The sequence below is a fragment of the Brachionichthys hirsutus genome, unplaced genomic scaffold (genome assembly GCF_040956055.1).
Source record: "Brachionichthys hirsutus isolate HB-005 unplaced genomic scaffold, CSIRO-AGI_Bhir_v1 contig_723, whole genome shotgun sequence".
Classification (NCBI taxonomy): domain Eukaryota; kingdom Metazoa; phylum Chordata; class Actinopteri; order Lophiiformes; family Brachionichthyidae; genus Brachionichthys; species Brachionichthys hirsutus.
Genome location: NW_027180336.1, coordinates 188,580 through 207,862, shown reverse-complemented (window position 1 = coordinate 207,862; position 19,283 = coordinate 188,580). Strand labels below are relative to the sequence as shown.

General features: G+C 40.3%; 1 protein-coding gene across 1 annotated transcript; it reads left to right on the top strand.

The window, feature by feature from the left end:
* Positions 1 to 232: 232 nt before the first annotated feature.
* Positions 233 to 17,438, top strand: LOC137913611 (SEC14-like protein 2). The gene is made up of 12 exons (XM_068757253.1): positions 233 to 286; positions 1,169 to 1,244; positions 3,174 to 3,217; positions 5,131 to 5,193; positions 5,330 to 5,518; positions 5,781 to 5,876; positions 5,966 to 6,026; positions 6,175 to 6,258; positions 6,951 to 7,057; positions 16,307 to 16,446; positions 16,999 to 17,168; positions 17,298 to 17,438. The coding sequence occupies exons 1-12, from the start codon at positions 233 to 235 to the stop codon at positions 17,432 to 17,434; spliced, it is 1,221 nt and encodes a 406-aa protein (XP_068613354.1). The 3' UTR covers positions 17,435 to 17,438.
* The last annotated feature ends 1,845 nt before the right edge of the window (positions 17,439 to 19,283 follow it).

Genomic DNA, 19,283 nt, shown 5'->3' with positions numbered 1-19,283 from the left:
TGAATCTCGTCGTTTTCGTTGCGGGTAGTCCTCTTGTATCGTATCTTTGGTCGCGCGAACAGGTCGGACTGGAGCTCCAGTGGGCGGCGTGACGTCACGTTCACGTTCTTTCCCTGCAAACCGTCGTTTCAGCAGGAGGCGGATAAGAAGAGGACACCGGAGCGCGGTAGCATCACGGAGACGTGTTGGAGGCGGACACCTGCGTGTTTATCCTGCGTTTGGTGGTGCAGACATGAGCGGAAGAGTCGGAGACCTCAGTCCTAAACAGGCTGAGGCACTGGAGCAGGTAAGTTTAGCAGCAGAAAGATGATGATGATGATGATGATGATGATAATAATAAGCTTTCTGTAATAGTACTCTGCTCTGCGCTTTAGCATCCCCCTGATTATATTGTAAACACATGGTGTCTGGTATCACTTCAAATAACCAACAATTTAAAAATTGCTGACAATGAATGGCTTCTGAATATATGTAAAAAATGTTTTACACATGAGTTTGCTGACTAGCCATAATTAATATAAACTTCGTGTTGCCACTTTAACGAAAATCACTCTTTTAGGGATGCAACTGACCTTTGCCCTCAACCAATAATGAATGTTATTAATCTAACCAAACAGGTTTTTCTATAAAATGTCAGAATCCATTGAAAATGAACTTTGTTATTGTTTACATTTCAATAATGGGATTCTGGGTGGCGAGTTCAACCCAAAATCCAAAGGATCTCTTCAAAAAGTAATGAAAAATGTGCCACATTTCAAACTTCAAAGTTGAAAAGTGTTCATATTGGCTGAAAGCAAATGATCTTTTTTAAACAAATAAACAAATGAAAATAGCAGAGGTTTTTTTTCATTTTTGACCTGGAAATCTGAGCTTTGCCACCCTTTCATAATCTCTTGAATATGCTGCTTGCTTTAAGCCATTTAAAGTGTGCAAATTAGTCAGCATGTCACAAGTTTTCATGTCACAACAGGGCTAGGAAATGGAATAAACAAATCTGAAATGGCTCAGTGAAACCTTACATCTGTAAACAAAGAAATGTTCTGTATTCACACCCCCCCCCCCCCTTTTTTTTTTTTTTTTTACCTCCAGGGCATGAAATTTAATGTTAAAATTCAGTTCAAGACGTTGAGTGACATCTTGGTCACATCTTTTCTTTCCTCCTCTAAAGTTTCGAGACAGGATACAAGACATTCTTACTCAACTTCCTGCACAGCATGACCATTTCCTGTTACGATGGCTTAGAGGTGAGAAAAAATTCATATGGGACATACTGCTTTTCTCAGTGATTATGACCTTTCCCATCATCCTTCTGTATAGCTGTAAATAATTTACACCCATCAATCCATCAATCCATCCATTTACTTGTAGCTGAGATGATCGTCTCGTCTATAGCTGCTTTATCTACCTTGCGGTTTACGGGTCTGCTGGAGCGTATCTCAGCTGGCAACGGGCAAAAGTCGATGTGCACTCCAGATGCTCATCGCCAGGCAACACAACAAACAAAAACACACACCTATGTACAATTTATAGTGACCAATTCACCTAAGCTGCATGTTTTTGGAGGTGAAAGAAAGCCGGAGAACCCGGAGAATACCCACACAGACACGGGAAGAACATACAAATTCTGCACAGAAAGGAATCAAACCTTTTTGCCTACAGCCATATTTGTAGATAAATCCTTGTGGTGCCGTTGAGGAAGCTGCACTTTATTACATAGAGATGTGTTACAACTCATCCAAACACACCTATGTGCCGAGTTTAAGAAATATGCTCACATGATTTTCATGCCAGAACATGATACTTAAGCCATATGTGAAAAACCAGGCCTGCTATTCAGCAATGGGAAGACAATTTTTTAAAACCTTTTTTTTATGTTTTTGTTAAAATTCCATTAAATATCCACACTTTGCACCTTGTTAACCATAATTCAGGTATTGTATTTTAGAAAGTGTGCTTTTAAAAGTTCTTTAAACGTCCTAGATCCATTTGAGTGGATGCATCCCTGGTTGGGGTTATATGTTCAGATGCTCATGGAAAGGGAAGCAGTGTCTTGTGGATCCCTTGTGCTGATTAGAGCACCAGTCTGGCACTCTGTGTATCGGACTAATCCTGTGTAATCGCATTAATGGCACACTGAGATGGACGACGGCCTTTCTGCCAGGAGACACTTTGATGCTGTGTTTCTGGACCTTTCCATGCAAGTTCCCAAAAAGTCCTTTCATAACAAGAATTGAAAGCAGCACTGAAAGCGTATTGTATCTTTAATAAAGTGTTACTAAATAACCATAGCAATTATTATTCAGCTCCAAAACCTGGACAAAGAGAGTCTGTTTAGTTTAGCCAGTGTAAGCTCTGAATGTGCATGTGCACATTCTCCCGATGTGATTTCGTCCAGACCCATTTCATTACTTGATTACAGACCTACGCAAACTACGCAGGATTGACTGGATGGTTTAACTTAGCTGTTTTTGTGTTGGTAATGAACCAAAACCACAACAATGGTCGTGTAGAAACATGGGAAAAGTGAGTTTTTCCACAATATGTCCTCTTTAAAGTTAGATTTGATATAAAATAAAAATGGAATTTGATAGATGGATCTAGAGGCGGTAACAGTTGAGGCCTCCTTTGTCAGGTCACTGACAAGGAGAACCCAAAAGCACGACAGGAGAAGGGAATCCAGAAACGTAACTTTAATGGTCCAGCACAGGTGGTCAGTCCAGACCAGCAGGCAAATCATGGTAGGGGCAGACAATAATACAAGTTCCAGGAAACAGGCCCGCAGCCAGCTGGGCTAGGCTCCAGCAGAACCATTGACCTGCAACTTCAGATAAGCAGCTGAAGACGAGATGATTATGGCCTTCTTGTCTTCAAGAAGATAAATGAAAATAAAGTATTTTCAAATTTTTTTCTTGATTTTAAAAGCATTTAAAAAATTTTTTTTTACTTCTCTGATACACTTTGTGTTAATAAAAGTGCCTCATGAAGAAAGTGTGATTCCTTATAAGAGAGTTAATATATCTATACTATAATATAGTAGTAAATGTAACGTCACACTCTAATTGTCCCTAGGTGCATTCTGGTTAAACATCAATTTGTATTTAACACTTATGGGCCATGGATGTCTGTATTTATCATCAGTCCTTCTGACTTTTCTTTCCTTTACTTGTTTTCAGCCAGAAACTTCAATGTTCAGAAGTCTGAGGCCATGTTGAGAAAGGTATCGTGCTCAGCTTTACTTCCTTTCTGTTCCTTTTTGTTGCATGTACTTGTAATCCAGTATAAATCATATAATGCCCCGAAAGCCAACCACAATGGTTCCTGTTTTCTATGGAGAACCAAAACTGCCACAATTAAAAATAAATATAAATGGAAAAAAATAATATGAATAAATAAATAGCAAAGCAGTTAATATAAATACAAAATTATAAAACAAGATTCAAAAATAAAAAAATGTCGAAATAAATTCGAAAATGAATATAGAAATATAATTAAATATCGATAAATAAATACAATTTAAATGTTTTTATTGAAATGAGGGGCCGGCCTTAAGTGTGTCTTGGTTTGAACTTTTCTCCTATTGGTTGATCAACATGTGGGTGCAGAAGTCGACGAGGTACTCTTGGCAACAGCCACAACAAGAGGAAGTCGCCACACGACTCAATGGCAGTAAATATATCTACAATCTCAAGGGAACTCCGTTCGTTATCGGATATCGCTGATAGTTTACTGAGTCCCTGAGTCTACAGGGACTTGTGTGAAGGGGAAGTCACCACACGACTCAAGTTGGTCGTCTATCGCTGGAGCTCTCCATGCAAGCCGTGGATACTTATCTTGGCGAACGGTTCAACCCAAGACACACTTAAGGCTGCCCCCTCATTTGAATAATTTTCTTTCAGTTTTGGTCCTCCATAGTTTTCAGTGCAGATTATTCAGCCCAACAGTTGAGGCCTGGATGACGATTAGACAGCAGCTGTGTTGCAAAGGTTCATTGAGGGGTCACATGTCTTCACAGCAGCCTGAGGAGATAAGATAGGTAGTACCGGGTAGTCCTGCTGGCCCTGACCCAGAAGGCCAACTTGCCCCATACACTTCATATTGTAATAAATTGAGAACAAGAGGCAGTGAGGAACATCAATCAAGTTGGAAATACAACGTCTGAACACTATAACTAAGACGAGGAATATTTTGAAGAGAACGGTACGCCAAGTTATGCAAAGGCCGGAGAGCCAATCAGAATCAGGAATATGATCACGAGTCATGGTATTTCTTAGGTTAGACATATTCAAGAATCAGCATGTGAAGTTGTCAGATTGAGAAACAAAACAGTCATGGCATGCGACCACTCATCATCAGTGTATGAAAGAATCAAAATTGAGTTTATTCAATTCACGAGTTGTATTGTCCAAAACAGTAGATGAATTAAGTAGAATTAACATCACCCGATCCACAAGAGAACTCAAACGGAAGCGACCCCGAGGGGTAGCGACAGTCAATCACTCTTTTCTTCTGGCACAGCTTCTTCTGTAAATGTGAAAGTTTTACCATTTGTGACTTATATTAGTGAACGTTCACTCAAACACATTTTGAGTTTAATATACTGTTGGAAAGGTATGTGAAGGTTCTTAGCATCCTAAAGACATGACAATATTGCCTTTTTGCTCATTAGGAAAGATACATCATATTAAACTGTCACTGAATGCAGTTTTAGTCCATGCATGAGGTAAAATTAGAAAATGTGTTTATTTGGTAATTTCCAATTAACCTTACACATGCCGGTCAGAGTCAACCAAAGGGCCGTATGCGGCCCTGGGGCCATACAATGCCCAGGTCTGTTCGAGACCATCACCAAAATTTAATCAACTGTTTCTGATAACATTTCCTGAAAATTTCAGCTAAATCCATCCAGAACCTTTTGAGTTATCTTACTAAAGGACAGACACAGGCATGACGGCGATTACAAAAATAAAAACCGACCCCCTTCTTGTTGACAGGACATGGTTCACATCATCCCCTGTTTTACATTTTAAGATACTTTAATTATTAAAGTGAGTTTAGCCACAGTATGTCAAAATGTTAATCTAAGATTAACTCAATATTTATACATTAACATGAATCTATATTTTCTTTCAGCATTTGGAGTTCAGGAAACAGATGAAAGTAGACACAATAGTCTCAGAGTGGCGTCCACCTGAGGTAAAAAAAATCTTGCTTGAAATAAATATGAAAAAAAGCTGCTATTCTCAGTTTGCCATTTTTACTTCACTTTGGATTTGAAGGGCAGACACGGTCATGTATACTGCAAAAACATCAAAAGGACTGCTGTTCACAGGTGATAGAGAAGTATCTGTCAGGAGGGATGTGTGGTTATGACCGTGAGGGTAGTCCCATCTGGTACGACGTCATCGGACCCGTGGATCCGAAAGGCCTCTTTCTGTCCGCCTCCAAGCAAGACTTCATCAAGTCAAAGATCAGAGACTGTGAGGTCCTGCAGAAGGAGTGTGTCCTGCAGTCACAGAAGGTAAGAGCAGAGAAGGTGATAGGGTTATCGAATGGGCTAGGAAAAAATACATTTTAAAAGAATTAGCTCACAAATGAGTACTTTTTATACTTTATTTTTTCTTGTGAAATACTACTCTCCTCAGGTCGGATTAGCACATATACAGTGTATATATATATATATATATATGTATATTCTACTTTTACTGAAAAAATGGCCAGCCTGCTCCATCATATTATTAATTTAACAGATAATTTTTCTTTCCGTCACTTCTTACTACCAGTTGGGGAGAAATGTGGAGTCAGTCACCATGATCTATGATGTTGAAGGTCTGGGTCTGAAGCATTTATGGAAGCCTGCTATAGAAACATATGGAGAGGTACTGAGACATACTGTACGTACTGTACAGTGCAAACAAAGACTAGTGGACTGGTCAACATGTTGAAGTAACATTATGTTTGTCTCCAGATCCTCCAGATGTTTGAGGAAAACTATCCAGAAGGCTTGAAAAGACTGTTTGTCATTAAAGGTGAATTTCCTCCTTTACGTTCATGTAAATTCATGTTGATTCAGACACTTCATTAAACAATTCCACCTGATCTCCTGTAGTCACCGTTGCTTGTTTGAATCACTGTACCCTGATTTTGAATAATCAGAGTTTTGACTTTCTCCTGCAGCTCCCAAACTCTTTCCTGTGGCCTACAACCTAGTCAAACACTTCCTGTGTGAGAACACAAGACAAAAGATCCACATCCTCGGAGGTGAGAGGCCACACATCACCTCAATTAACACCACCAAGGAGGTGGAGTTATCAATTTGATTGGTTTGTCTCACCATTAGCAGGACACGAAAGTGTTTCATGGACTTTGTACTTGGTAGAATGGTTGAATGAAGACATCCAGTCAGGATGAGCAAAAATTAAGCGTCAACTGGAATTGTTCAAGTTAGATTGAAGACATTTTCATCTCATCCAAGAGGCTTCTTCTGTTCTGAGAGACTGGTAGAGAGTTTAGATACTTATACTCTTGTTGGAGAGGAAAACAAAGAAGGGACCGAATTCACCAAAGCAATCAGACGCTCCAGGATTATTAGCATTTCCTTTATGAATGCTAATGCTCTGCGGCCGTCATGACTTCAGGGGATTTGTTAGTCAGGTTTAATGACTACCGGGGAGCATTAGCATTCATAAAGGAAATGCGAATACTCCTGGGGAGTCTGATTGCCTTGCCTTGTTTGAATGAAGAGTAAATCTTTATGAATTTAGATAAGCTTTCCATTTGGTTAAATTCGACCTTTGGGACTTGTTGACGTGTATGTATCTTAGTGTATGAGTGAGTGCCCTGCTAGTTTGAGATTTCACTCAAAAACACATTCACTCCAGTCAAAGCATCTTGATTTCCACCTTCTTTCCTTCTTTCTCACGAAATGAGTTTCTGTTTCCGTGGTTTGACAGCTAACTGGCAGGAGGTCTTACTGAAGCACATTGATGCTGAGCAACTACCGGCGATGTACGGGGGTAAGCGGACTGATCCTGATGGAGATCCTCGCTGTCGAACCATGGTGAGTCGGCCGGTCGGCAGCCAAAACGCAGACCAGTAGAGGCTGTGGTTCAGTGCCAAACTAGGCTGATGTTGAGTTGGGACAGACTATTCTCTGTTGCGGATGACTAATTCACAATAGTGTTCACTTTGATTTATTGAACCATAGTGATCTTGTAATGATTGAAGACCGTCCTCGATGAACAGTCATCTACCAGCAGATGTTTGTAAAATCGAAAAATTGTTTCTTTACATTTAAGTCTACTTGAATTCTGTCAAACATCATTTTCATAATAATTTATTTATTCTCAAAATCTCACACATTATAATTATAATGTCTAGTTGTAATCTATTCTTTGGATCACGCTTCAGGAAGCAGAAGTTTTGTATTTCCTTTTCGTACAAAAACAAAGTTCTCTCACTATTTTATTCTTTACTTTTAACTTAATTTACTGCATCTATCGTGCTTTTGTAATGATAAACCAAAAGTCATTATGCATAATTATTTTTTAGTACACCGCGGTTGTTTTGATGAATTTGAATTAACCAATCAGGTAGAAGTACCAACAGTTCTGCAATAGATAAAAGTCTGATTCCAACCGTTTGCATGCTCAAGATTACTGTCATGTGCTGTATATGATCCGTGCTCCATGCAGTTGTGCGTCCTTAACTGCTGCTCCTTCACCAGCTTGCAGAGTAGCATTCATTTAGATTAGAGCTTTGAGAGCAGTTTAGAGCTTTGTTTTGACTGGCTGTTTTGCATACAGCACACTTATTACATTGAGGGTTTTTAATTTGACTGTCAAACTGTCTTATGTAAGTTCCCCTTCTACCAAATGTTCCGGGGTGGAATAACTTCTCTCAACAGGAATAATGTCATGTCATATTCATATACAAACGAAACACACAACGGGTGAGATGAATCTACAAGACTGGATCAGAAATCGTTGAGGCTGCTAAACATGGCTCACTGAGGATCCTGTTACACATAAAGGAGCTAGTTTATTCACAGAAGATCAATGACGGTTCAAGGACTGGGTGTCTGTTGCAGAAAGACAGCTACAAACATCCTGACTACAGTTTCTCTCTGCCATACATATACTACCAAGAACTGATGCTGAATGAGGCAGCCTGGGTATTGCATTCATCAGATGGTTGTGTATTAAATTGAGGTAAAAAGTGATGAGAACACTTAAACACACATTGAAGTTAATTAATTCCTTTAAAAAGCTTCCACCATGTAGCCGCTTGCAATTGTGCTTTGCTTTGTAGAAATGGGCTCAAAACGTCGTAGTCAAACACGAGATCCTTTTGTAGTTGGCGTAGTGTCAAGCAGCAAGCACACAGAACAGCTGCCAGAGTACTTGTAGAAGAAATTCTAGACTGACCCTGCGTTTGTCACTTTTTCTGTAGATAAATAATTGGGCCCAGGACAGATGACGAACAGGAAGAGAAATCCAGGATTCGAGGGATTGAGATTCTTAGTCAAAAGAGTGCATTTTTCTGCCTTTTTTAAAAGTACACATTGTTAGTTAGTGTGTTTTCTTATGAGTTATCTTATTTAAGGGACAGTTTGACATTTGGAGAAGTACTCACTTTCTTTCTGTCTACACAACACAGCGCATTTTCTTTTAGGTTTTTGTTTTGGGATTTGTTTTTGAAAAATTTACTGAGTTCAAGTGACAATAGGGCCAGCCCAGCTGTTTTTTCTTCTTCCCAGTTTCTCGTCTTTGACCATATATAGAATTCCCAAATGTCAAATTATAATTTTATGAGTCCTTTATGAAGAATTGTTTTTGAGAATACAAAACAATTGTTTGTTTGAATTGTTTGTTCATGAAAACCTTTGGTTGAGTTTGATGGAGTTCAGAGAAACCATGCTCCATCTGCATATGTCCAAATCTTTATGCCTCAAGTAAAACAAATGCAGTCATTGTTTCTTCATGCGGTGCACTTGTTGCAGAATCAGAATGAACGACGAAGCCCATCCTCTGTGGATAAGTAAGATCAGCGTTTTAGTTTCAGGGTATTATACACAACATTATTATACTTATATTCAAATGCCTCCAATATCTATAATTGCAGAAACAAACTGTTAATAATTCTATGACAACACAAACTAAATCAAACAATAAAGAATCTGAGATCAGATATTTTGAGAGAGTTAAACAAATACAACCGGAGCAACTCTATTCTATTCTATTCTATTAACAACCATAGATCACTTTATATGGTTATATCAGAATAAAAAGTGGGAACAATGTAGATCAGGGGTGTCAAACTCATTTTCTCCAAGGGCCACATTAGTATTATGTCCACATAATACTAATGTGGCCCTTGGAGAAAATGAGTTTGACATGGCTGATCCTGAGCACCATATGTAGCTGTCTAGTGCTGATCCTGAGCGCCACATGTAGCTGTCCAGTGCTGAAGTTCACCTTCAGGATAAGCACTGGACAGCTACATATGCAGCCGACTACCTATGGAGCTGTCCAGTGCTGATCCTGAGCGCCATTTCAGCATATGCTGGAAAAAACAAAAAAGTTCAAATAACTAGTCACCGCCAGCAGATTATTGATTTCCTGACTGCAGCGTGTTGCTATTGTTATTGCCATGTTGCTGAATTTTTCCATTTGATCAGTTCACTACTTAAGTTACAAACATTGCATATTCAATTGTATAGTTGTAAAAATAAATGGATAGATTATTGCTGTTATTATAACATAAATCCTTTCTTATTGATCAGGTTAAGAAAACCACACTACTCCATCGATCAATAATCAGACTTATTCAAGTAAATAATATGAAATAATCAATAAAGAAAAATATCATCCAACATAAGTTATGGCATTAACTTTGTTCAAAACTCTTTTGTCACAGTTGAGATGGGCAGAACGACTGTTAAGAACTTGTGTGACAGATGCAGCATTTTACAAAAACAAATGTCTGCACACAGCTCTCGCGGGCCATAAACATACCTGTCAACCTCCAAGGCTCCATGGCCTTACAAACCGTTGATTTTTTTTGTTACAAAATACAAAATAACCTTACACCATATTTTTTTTTTTCAAATGCATTTATTTATGTACATAGTTGGACATTATTAATTAGGATAGAGTTTAATTTTGATATTTTAACTAAACTAATAGTCACTAAATATCTTTATATGTAAAATGTATTTTGTGCCAAAACCGGGAAAAATATGGAATAATTAAAATGCTGGAAGTTTAATGTTCTCTATAAACTGAAAAACATGGATTATTGAGTCACGTCCGGTTCCGCTCGTCTTTGTTCAGGAGGGCCGGGATTATTTATTAGAGATTAAGCTAGAACAGACATGGGCAAACCACGGCCCGCGGGCCGTATACGGCCCGTTATGCTTTTCAATACGGCCCGCCGAACTTGTCCAATTACCAAAAAATTCAAAATCATAACTTTCATTTTGTCCCTGCAATACCCGTGTTTCACCAGCAGATGGCGCACTGACAACCGCGGTGGCGTGTAGCGAATTACTCTTTGCATTATTTTTTTTCCCCATTACTCTCTGACCCCGTCTGTAGAAATGAGCGGATCAAAGAAAAGCAAAGTAGACGGTGAGGGCCGAGTGTTTAATAAAGAGCGCACAACAAGATTTCTTTTCACCGAAATCCGATCTACGGCTGCATGTCTGATATGCGAAGAAGCCGTTGCGGGTTTTAAAGAATATAATATCAGCCGTCACTTTGCCGCAAAGCATGCAAACTACGCCAGCAAGCAATCAATGCAAGAACGGGAGTTCTGCCGTCGCTTCTCTGATTTAAAGAAAATTGACGCATCACTTCAGCTGGTGTCCCGTCCCGTCACAAGACCCTGAAACCGCACCGCAGGAGCTGCAGTTGGAACTGATCGATCGATAAGTTCAAGTCTCTTAACCTGAATGACTTTCATGCCTCACTTAACGAAGCAACGTTTCCAAACCTCCGGAGGACGGCACAGAATATGCTGTTGTTTGGCTCGACCTACGTGTGTGAGCAGACGTTCAGCGTCATGATCAATAAATCCCGTTCTTTTAATGAAGTGCGCATTTACGCACAGCAGTGGAACAACAATGAGTGCAGCAGAAATGATTGAGATTTAGTATTTCGTGTTTTGATATGTTTTGAATGTTGAAAGTGATCATCTTTTTTCAATAAATGTTAATTTATTTACGTGTTCAAGTAAAATTTATTAAAAACAGATGCAATCACCAGGTTTGACAGATCACAATGTCATTGCTATTTTAATCTATTTACATTTCTCCTCACACCGTTGTGCCAAAATATGTGTAAATGCCGCATCTTGCATATTCATTGTGACAAACGTACTACCTGGATAAAGGCTATTTTGCACATTTGAAAGACGCAGTCCTTCGTACACACTGTTAGTAAAGCGGGTTGTACATTTATCTGTGTGTTTACTGTGCTATGAGGTTTGCACACTACACGCAGCGCTTTAGTATATCTGGGCCAAACACTCATCCAAATGCTCCTGGCCCGGCCCCTCGGTCAAAATTTCAAACCCAATGTGGCCCGCACGTCAAAAAGTTTGCCCACCCCTGAGCTAGAACCTTCTGATGGTCTGGGTTCCAACCAGAACCTCTCGTCTCCAAGGATGGTTGTTGGATGGATGGATGGATGGATGCATCTGAGCCTCTTTAGGGGTGCTTTCACACTGCACCAAGAGGACTCGGTTCCTTTGGGAGCAAACTCCTGCATTTATAATTCGCTGAAAGGTCTGCGTTCACACTGTGATTTATTCACAAAACGAACTTTCGGAGCAACGTCATGTGGCTGAAAGGGGTGCTCGTCGATTGGACAAAGTAGAAGGGGAAGTCCCGCCCTCTCCCATGTTAAATGATACACAACGCTAGTCGTTTCTAACAAAGACAAAGTCGCTGGAGACTGAAGTGGACTCCAGGACTACAAATAGTTAATAAAATGGACTCCAGGACTACAAATAGTTAATAAAATGGACTCCAGGACTACAAATAGTTAGTAAAGATACAGTACAAGACTACAAATAGTTAATAAAATGGACTCCAGGACTACAAATAGTTAATGAAGTGGACTCCAGGACTACAAATAGTTAATAAAGATACAGTACAAGACTTTTTTTTTCTTGTTGAAGATTCATGTAAATATTTACACCATCAATATAATAGACAAGACAAAGATAGACATTTTCTAATTTTTATTCAATAATTCATTTATGTTTGTGAATTTTATCGCTCTAAATTGTCAATACAGTATGTGTGGCGACATGTTCAGGGTGCACCCCCGCCGCTCGCCCACAGCCAGCGGTGATAGGTGCTGCAACACCTATGACCTGCAAGGCGTGGGGGGGCGGGGGTACACGATGCCGGGCCGTGAATGGTTGTCTGTGTGGCGACATGTTCAGGGTGCACCCCCGCCTCTCACCCATAGGCAGCGGTGATAGGTGCTGCAACACCTATGACCTGCAAGGCGTGGGGGGGCGGGGGTACACGATGCCGGGCCGTGAATGGTTGTCTGTGTGGCGACATGTTCAGGGTGCACCCCCGCCTCTCGCCCATAGCCAGCGGTGATAGGTGCTGCACACCTATGACCTGCAAGGCGTGGGGGGGCGGGGGTACACGATGCCGGGCCGTGAATGGTTGTCTGTGTGGCAACATGTTCAGGGTGCACCCCGCCACTCGCCCACAGCCAGCGGTGATAGGTGCTGCACACCTATGACCTGCAAGGCGTGGGGGGGCGGGGGTACACGATGCCGGGCCGTGAATGGTTGTCTGTGTGGCAACATGTTCAGGGTGCACCCCGCCACTCGCCCACAGCCAGCGGTGATAGGTGCTGCAACACCTATGACCTGCAAGGCGTGGGGGGGCCGGGGTACACGGACCTGATCGTCTTACCGAAAAGACTTGGATGGGTCTTCGGATTTCTTTGACCTCCGAAAGAGGCCAGAGAAAGACCTGAAGACCCGAACAAAAGCATTGCTCTTCTGTTTCTTTGTCTTTTCCAGACATGTCACCAGCATGTCGACGACCAGCGTGTAATTTGGCACTTTCTTCCCGATCAGGATCATGCAGACTGTCCATGTGTTGTCCATCAGTTTGCAGAGCTTCTTATGGACAGCTTTGGCGAGCTCTTTGACCTGTTGCAGGTTCATCTCCAGAGAGATGCTCGACTCCTGGACCCTGGCAACTAACAGACTCGTCATCAGCTCGGTCATTTCCGTCATGTCCGTTATGTCAACGTTCGTCCCTTGGAAGATCCTTGAGAAGAGCACCGTGATAATCCAGCGGCACTGCTTCTCCAAGTCTTCAGGCGACGTTGCTGTTTGGACGTCACTCCTCTCTTCAGTGGGGAGATCTTCCTCTTCCACAGGCACCAAAGGCACCCCTTCCATGATGGCCGGGGCCTCTGGTGGCTCTGGAAGAAATTCCTTTTTCCTTTCTGCGGGTTCACAGACGACATTTTCCCTTTTAAAATCGGTACTATCTATGTCTTGGACGACGGCATCGGTGGCATTTTTAATGGAACATCGCACGTCGTCTGGAGGAATAAAGTCTCCCACTTTCACTTCCTTTGCTTTCTTCCTGCAGAGGAATTTGCGGACCTTGGGTGCAAATCTCTGGAGGAGCACCTTGAAGTGCAGCAGTATCCTCAACCAATTGTTCCCGGGATTTGTGAAGGCATGCGGCCCACTTGCTTCCGGCGTGTTCGCAGTTTTTACGGGGCTGCTGTGTGACGAAGAGCATAAGCTCTTCATCACCTCGTTGGATAAAAGCCGTGACATTTCATACGGTGTCATGACCTCAACGACCTCTGGAACACCCATTGTAAAGGCAAGGACCGGTGGAATCACATCTTCCAGCGCTTCCTGGACTTGCTGGTGTGCAACAGCAAAGCCGGTCCCTGACGTTTTTGGTTTCAGGGGAGAACTGGGAATCTTTTCAAGCAGTTCTGGAGCTTTTTCCAGAACTGCTTGACGCACATCATCAGTTACGACTTGAACTAAATCTGTGAACAAATTCCCAAGCTGTGCGTTAGTATTCAGATCAACGGCCCCTGACTGAAGACCCTCCCACTCTTCCTTGGTGAGATTCCCAAGGAATCCTGTGAAAAGCTCACCGAGCTGTAAAGTGGATTGTGCATGGAGGGCCAGAGCCTTGTCCTCGGAGTTCTGTGGTGATGCTTGCATCTCTGTAATTGTCATTGGTCTTTGGTAGATACCCGAGAGTGTTCGTGTGTTTGTATATATAAGTTTCCTCCAGATGACTTCAACAGCACATCAAAGTGGAATATCGCCATACACATCAAAAGGTAACCCTTTGATGTGCACGCCACCATCAAAGACAATAGTATGACACGTTACATCAAAGACAATAATATACATCAAAGACACAGAGGTGTGTTCAAACTGAGTCAAAGACGAGTTAGACAGGTGTCCCCAAACGTTTTCCTGTAAGGCCCACATAACGTCTCCCTTCTCTGATGGAGGGCCGGGGTCAGTTTGTACAGGAAAAGTGTGACGATGGCAGGGGGGGGGGGGCTAAACATTTATTGTTTTCCAGACAGCCACCAAATAACCAAATAATACAATAAATAATATTTATTATTTTATATATATATATATATATATATTATTTGGATAATAGTGTAATAATATTTACTTTATTAATAGTGTAATAATATAATATATATATATATATTATATTATTACACTATTAATAAAGTAAATAATAACCAAATAACCCTTTCTTCACAGAAAAAAAAGTCAGGAAATAAATATAACACTATTAATAAAATAACCAAATAACCCTTTCCGGGTTCCTCACAGAAAAAAGGTCCATGGAACATTACCTTCCTGGTCGTATGTGATCATCATTAAAATTGTCCCAAACAAAAGGAAGAATGCTTTTCTTCAGAATATTAATATATTCTCCACTATCAATATTATTTTTAGGAAACAAAATATTGAATTAATGACCCCTCTTAAATGCAGCCCATACAATTATTGACCCCCCACCGGCGACTCATGTTGTATGGAAAGGAAAAAAAAAAAAAAAGATTTTATTTTTTTATCTGGGATTGTTCAGGGGGGCGGGCCAAATGTGGACCCCTGAGTTAGACTGAAATAGCTGATTGGACTACAGTATTGGCAATAAACGTGTTTATTACTTCGGAACCAGCTTTTCCTTCCCGAACCAAACTTAAGTATCGATCAATGATGCTTGTAGTTTAAATTTCAAACAGGGACAGAAAATACAAACCTTTGCTGGCTTGTGATTGGGAAACATGTTTTTCACGTTTCTTGATATTCGGTGCAGACCGGATGGGACTGTAACAGTTTGTGTTCGTGTTCGTAATTCCTACTCTGCAGAGAGTCAGTGAAGGCATCCAGGGAGGAGGGGCGGTATGTGTGTGAGCGTGGAGGGGGTGAGAGAGACGGGAGGGGATATCTGTTCTGTTAGCGGCGGGGTTACCGATTAATAAAAGCTTGTTCTGAGACCCGTCTCGTCCTTGTTTCAGCGTCTGATGGACGCTACAAATTTGCGTTTTCCCGTACAGATGTTCTTCTACGCCGTACACGTCTTAGAATGCATAAAAACCGTACTTTGTACGGAAAAAACGTACTGGTTGACAGGTATGCATAAAAAATGACCTGGAGGGCCATATTTGGCCCCTCGGCTTTGAGTTTGACGCATGTGATGTAGATAATAGCTTTCTACGGTGGAGCAGGAAGAAGCAGGCTATCTGCACTCCATTAAAATAGAAATATAATTTGACTCGGCCGACAGGTCTCTTGAAAGTGTAGGAGCAGAATGCATGCTTGTCTTGCTGTCAACATCGTTTCTTTTTGTTATTGCTGCTGATTTTCATAGGTGTGGTGTCAGATGACTTTCATTTTCTGTATGTTTAAATCTGAAAAAGGTCTTAACGCAAATCATTCAAGTCCAAACATTTAACTTGTGATTGATTGGCATCAGCTGGATTAGGCGCTCATCCCATTCTTCTCCTGAGAGGAAATCACTGCCCTTTTCTTTTTTTCTTGTTCTGTGACTGGTTTTTATTTATACAATATGTAATAAATGGAATTATGTAAAAGGGAGAATGTTTTTTCCCCTTTTTTGCAATTTATGTAATATTACAAGAATTCAGTAGTGTCACAGTAAGTAATGGCTTTTTCCTTATTTCTTCATTTCTCCGGACTCCAGGCTCTGAATATTTCATATTTTTGTTATCCTAATCATAATGTATGATCTTGGCTGCAGATCAACCATGTTGGACCAGTTCCCCCATCCTACTATGTGCGGGACCATGTTAAGGTGGACTACGAGCGGTGCACGATCGTCAAACGAGGTTCTTCCCAGCAGTTTGACTATGAGATTCTGTTCCCGGGCTGCGTTCTAAGGTCAGGCTTAAGAGGAAGTGGAAGTTTTCAAGGCACTTGTCAAGCAAACATTTACTTGTTCCAACTTCAGATGATGGATTACAATTTTTTTGGTTTACATAAATGTTAATTGACTATCTTAAATAAATAATTTTCATATGTAAACTTGGAAAGCTAAATTAAAATTAAAATAAATAGTAAGTTATACTATAATAATATGATCTTTATATTTTTTAATATATATGAATTATTAATTACAAGTTGAAAATAGCTAACACATTTCTATTACACATACAATTTGTGATATGTATGATATAATATTACAGCGTTTAGATGCATTTAGATCATTGTTTGCTGAAAGATAAAGAAAGGAAAAGCAGAGAAGCCGGAGCAGAACAGCGTTTACCTGCCTTTAGCAGAGATGGATGCAGGAAGTCTTATAAAGAAAAATCTGTATTTCAGATGTTGAACATCAACCTAATTATACACAAAATAATGTTTTCTTTTTGTAATGAATGAAAAAAAGAGAAAAAAAAGTGATTTCTCTTCATCTTTTTCTCCCCATCTTGGCAGGTGGCAGTTTGCCACTGAGAGTGCGGACATCGGTTTTGGGGTGTTTTTGAAGGATAGAAAGGGTGAAAGGAAGAAGGCAGTTGAAATGCGAGCTGTTGTGCCCAGCCAGCGCTACAATGCCCACCTGGTGCCTGAGGATGGGTCTCTGACCTGTGAGCGACCAGGGGTCTGTGAGTAATCCTCAAACCCTAAACACTTCAACCATGTGTTCATAGGGCTTTATGCTGTTTAGTCAGAAAACGTTAATGTGAGATCAGATCCAGCAGTGCAGAAAATATTCTCTTCTCCTCCTTCCTCAGATGTTCTGAGATTTGATAACACTTACAGCATCTTCCAGACCAAAAGAATCAGCTTTACTGTTGAGGTCCTGCTCCCTGAACAACTACAGACCACCCTGCGGACCACCGGGGGGGCTGAAGAACCCTGTGCAAGCTGATGCAAACAACTAAGCATAATCAAGAAGATAAAGAGAGTCAATGTTCCTCTTCTGCTGTATGTCATCAGATCTGGACCGTTTTGCTGCAAATCAAGCACAGCCTGAGAAACCCTGTTTAACCGGGAACCGCATTATGCTAAAAATAAAATAAAACTTTAAATATATTTAACTCCTGTGGGAATGTATTGGACATATATTTGGTTCCAAACAAAGACAATTTGCACCCTCAAACGGCATCAGAGGTCGTATGAAGTGAATCATTTCTGTTCCTGCTCTTGAGGATTGCATCAAACACTCAACACACATCGATGAATTGGAGAAATGTGGATATTGCACCAGATGGAGTCTAAAAGCAGCGGAAAAATAATCCTGCAATTGCCAGATTTTCCTGCAGAGACTGGGAGAATCAAACAGACTTGTGTTGCATGTGAAAGCAAAGACTGTGAGGATGATGAATATCTGTGACATAGCGAATGTAACTGTTTGGAGGATGTATTTATTTCAATGAACGCTTTAAAATGTTTGATGTCAAAAGTATTTTAATATGCAATTTTAGCTTTAAAATATAATTTAATATATTAAGAGAATTATGTTGTGTTGGAATGATAAATTTGTTATTTTTTTAAGTCGGGGGGGGGGGGGGTCAACTTTAATAAAAATCTTAGCACATTTGTGGAAAGTCAGGCGATGAGGTAGTTCCAATAATGGCTGTAATGTAACACAGTCACTTTATTCACAGTTATACCATCAAACAATTATCTAAAAGCACAGGAGATAATGATCAGGAAGTCAATATAAAGTTAAAGTTGTCAAATATAAGGTCTTTCTGAAATCTAGGTGAATGTTTAGTTTTGGCCCCCGGTCATCTATAAGTTGTTCTTGCTACTGGCTTGTTTTTAGACCTCACTTTATCCTTCCGTATCTTGGATTATATTTATACAGACCTGTTCTACGTAAGACTATGCTTTTGTTGCTATTAGTTTTGACATAAGGAATACATGTCATCTTTTTAAGGATTCACATTTTAACTCACACTATGTGTACTCGTCAGGCTGTTTAGTCAGCATCTTTATTTGCCATTCCTTTCAGGCGGATGGATTATCTCGATCAAACTAAATTTGAGGGGAATAAGCCATTGGTGTACGTAAAAATCTTGGATCTTGTACTCCAACAATAAAAGTAATGTGTTTATATCGTTGAGTCTAGTGAATTTACTTGAACAAGTATAACCTTTTGGCAGCATGGTGGCACAGTGGTTAGCGCTGTTGCCTTACAGCAAGAAGGTCAGAGGTTCAAATCAGTTTTGCAGCCTTTCTGTGAGGAGTTTGCATGCTCTCCCCATGTCTGCGTGGGTTCTCTTCGGGTTCGCCAGCTTTCTCCCACCACCAAAAACATGCAAATTAGGCCCAGGTTGTTACTGAAAATTAGACTTAATTCTCAATTAACTTACCTGGTTAAATAAAGGTTAAAAAGGTTGAAATATTTAGTGAATGCAGAAGCATCTTCACCATGACAGTTGTTCTCACCAAGTTACAGACACAAATTACACACACAGAGAAGACAGGACCCAATGTTCTGATTAATAAATATTTTATATACAAAATATTGTTAGAATTATATTTAACATATGTCACATGAGAATAACTACATACATTTGATCAATCCTCATATTTCACATACATACATGAAAAAAAAGACAATTCTAAGTATCTTTGTGTACAATAAATACATGCTCTGGTCATAGGCTTTAATTATTGTATATTTGTTTTTTACAAACTTACATTTATTTTTAAACAGTGCAAGAGTTCAGTCAGCACAACAGCTGTTGCCATTGTAAAAGACCCACCTC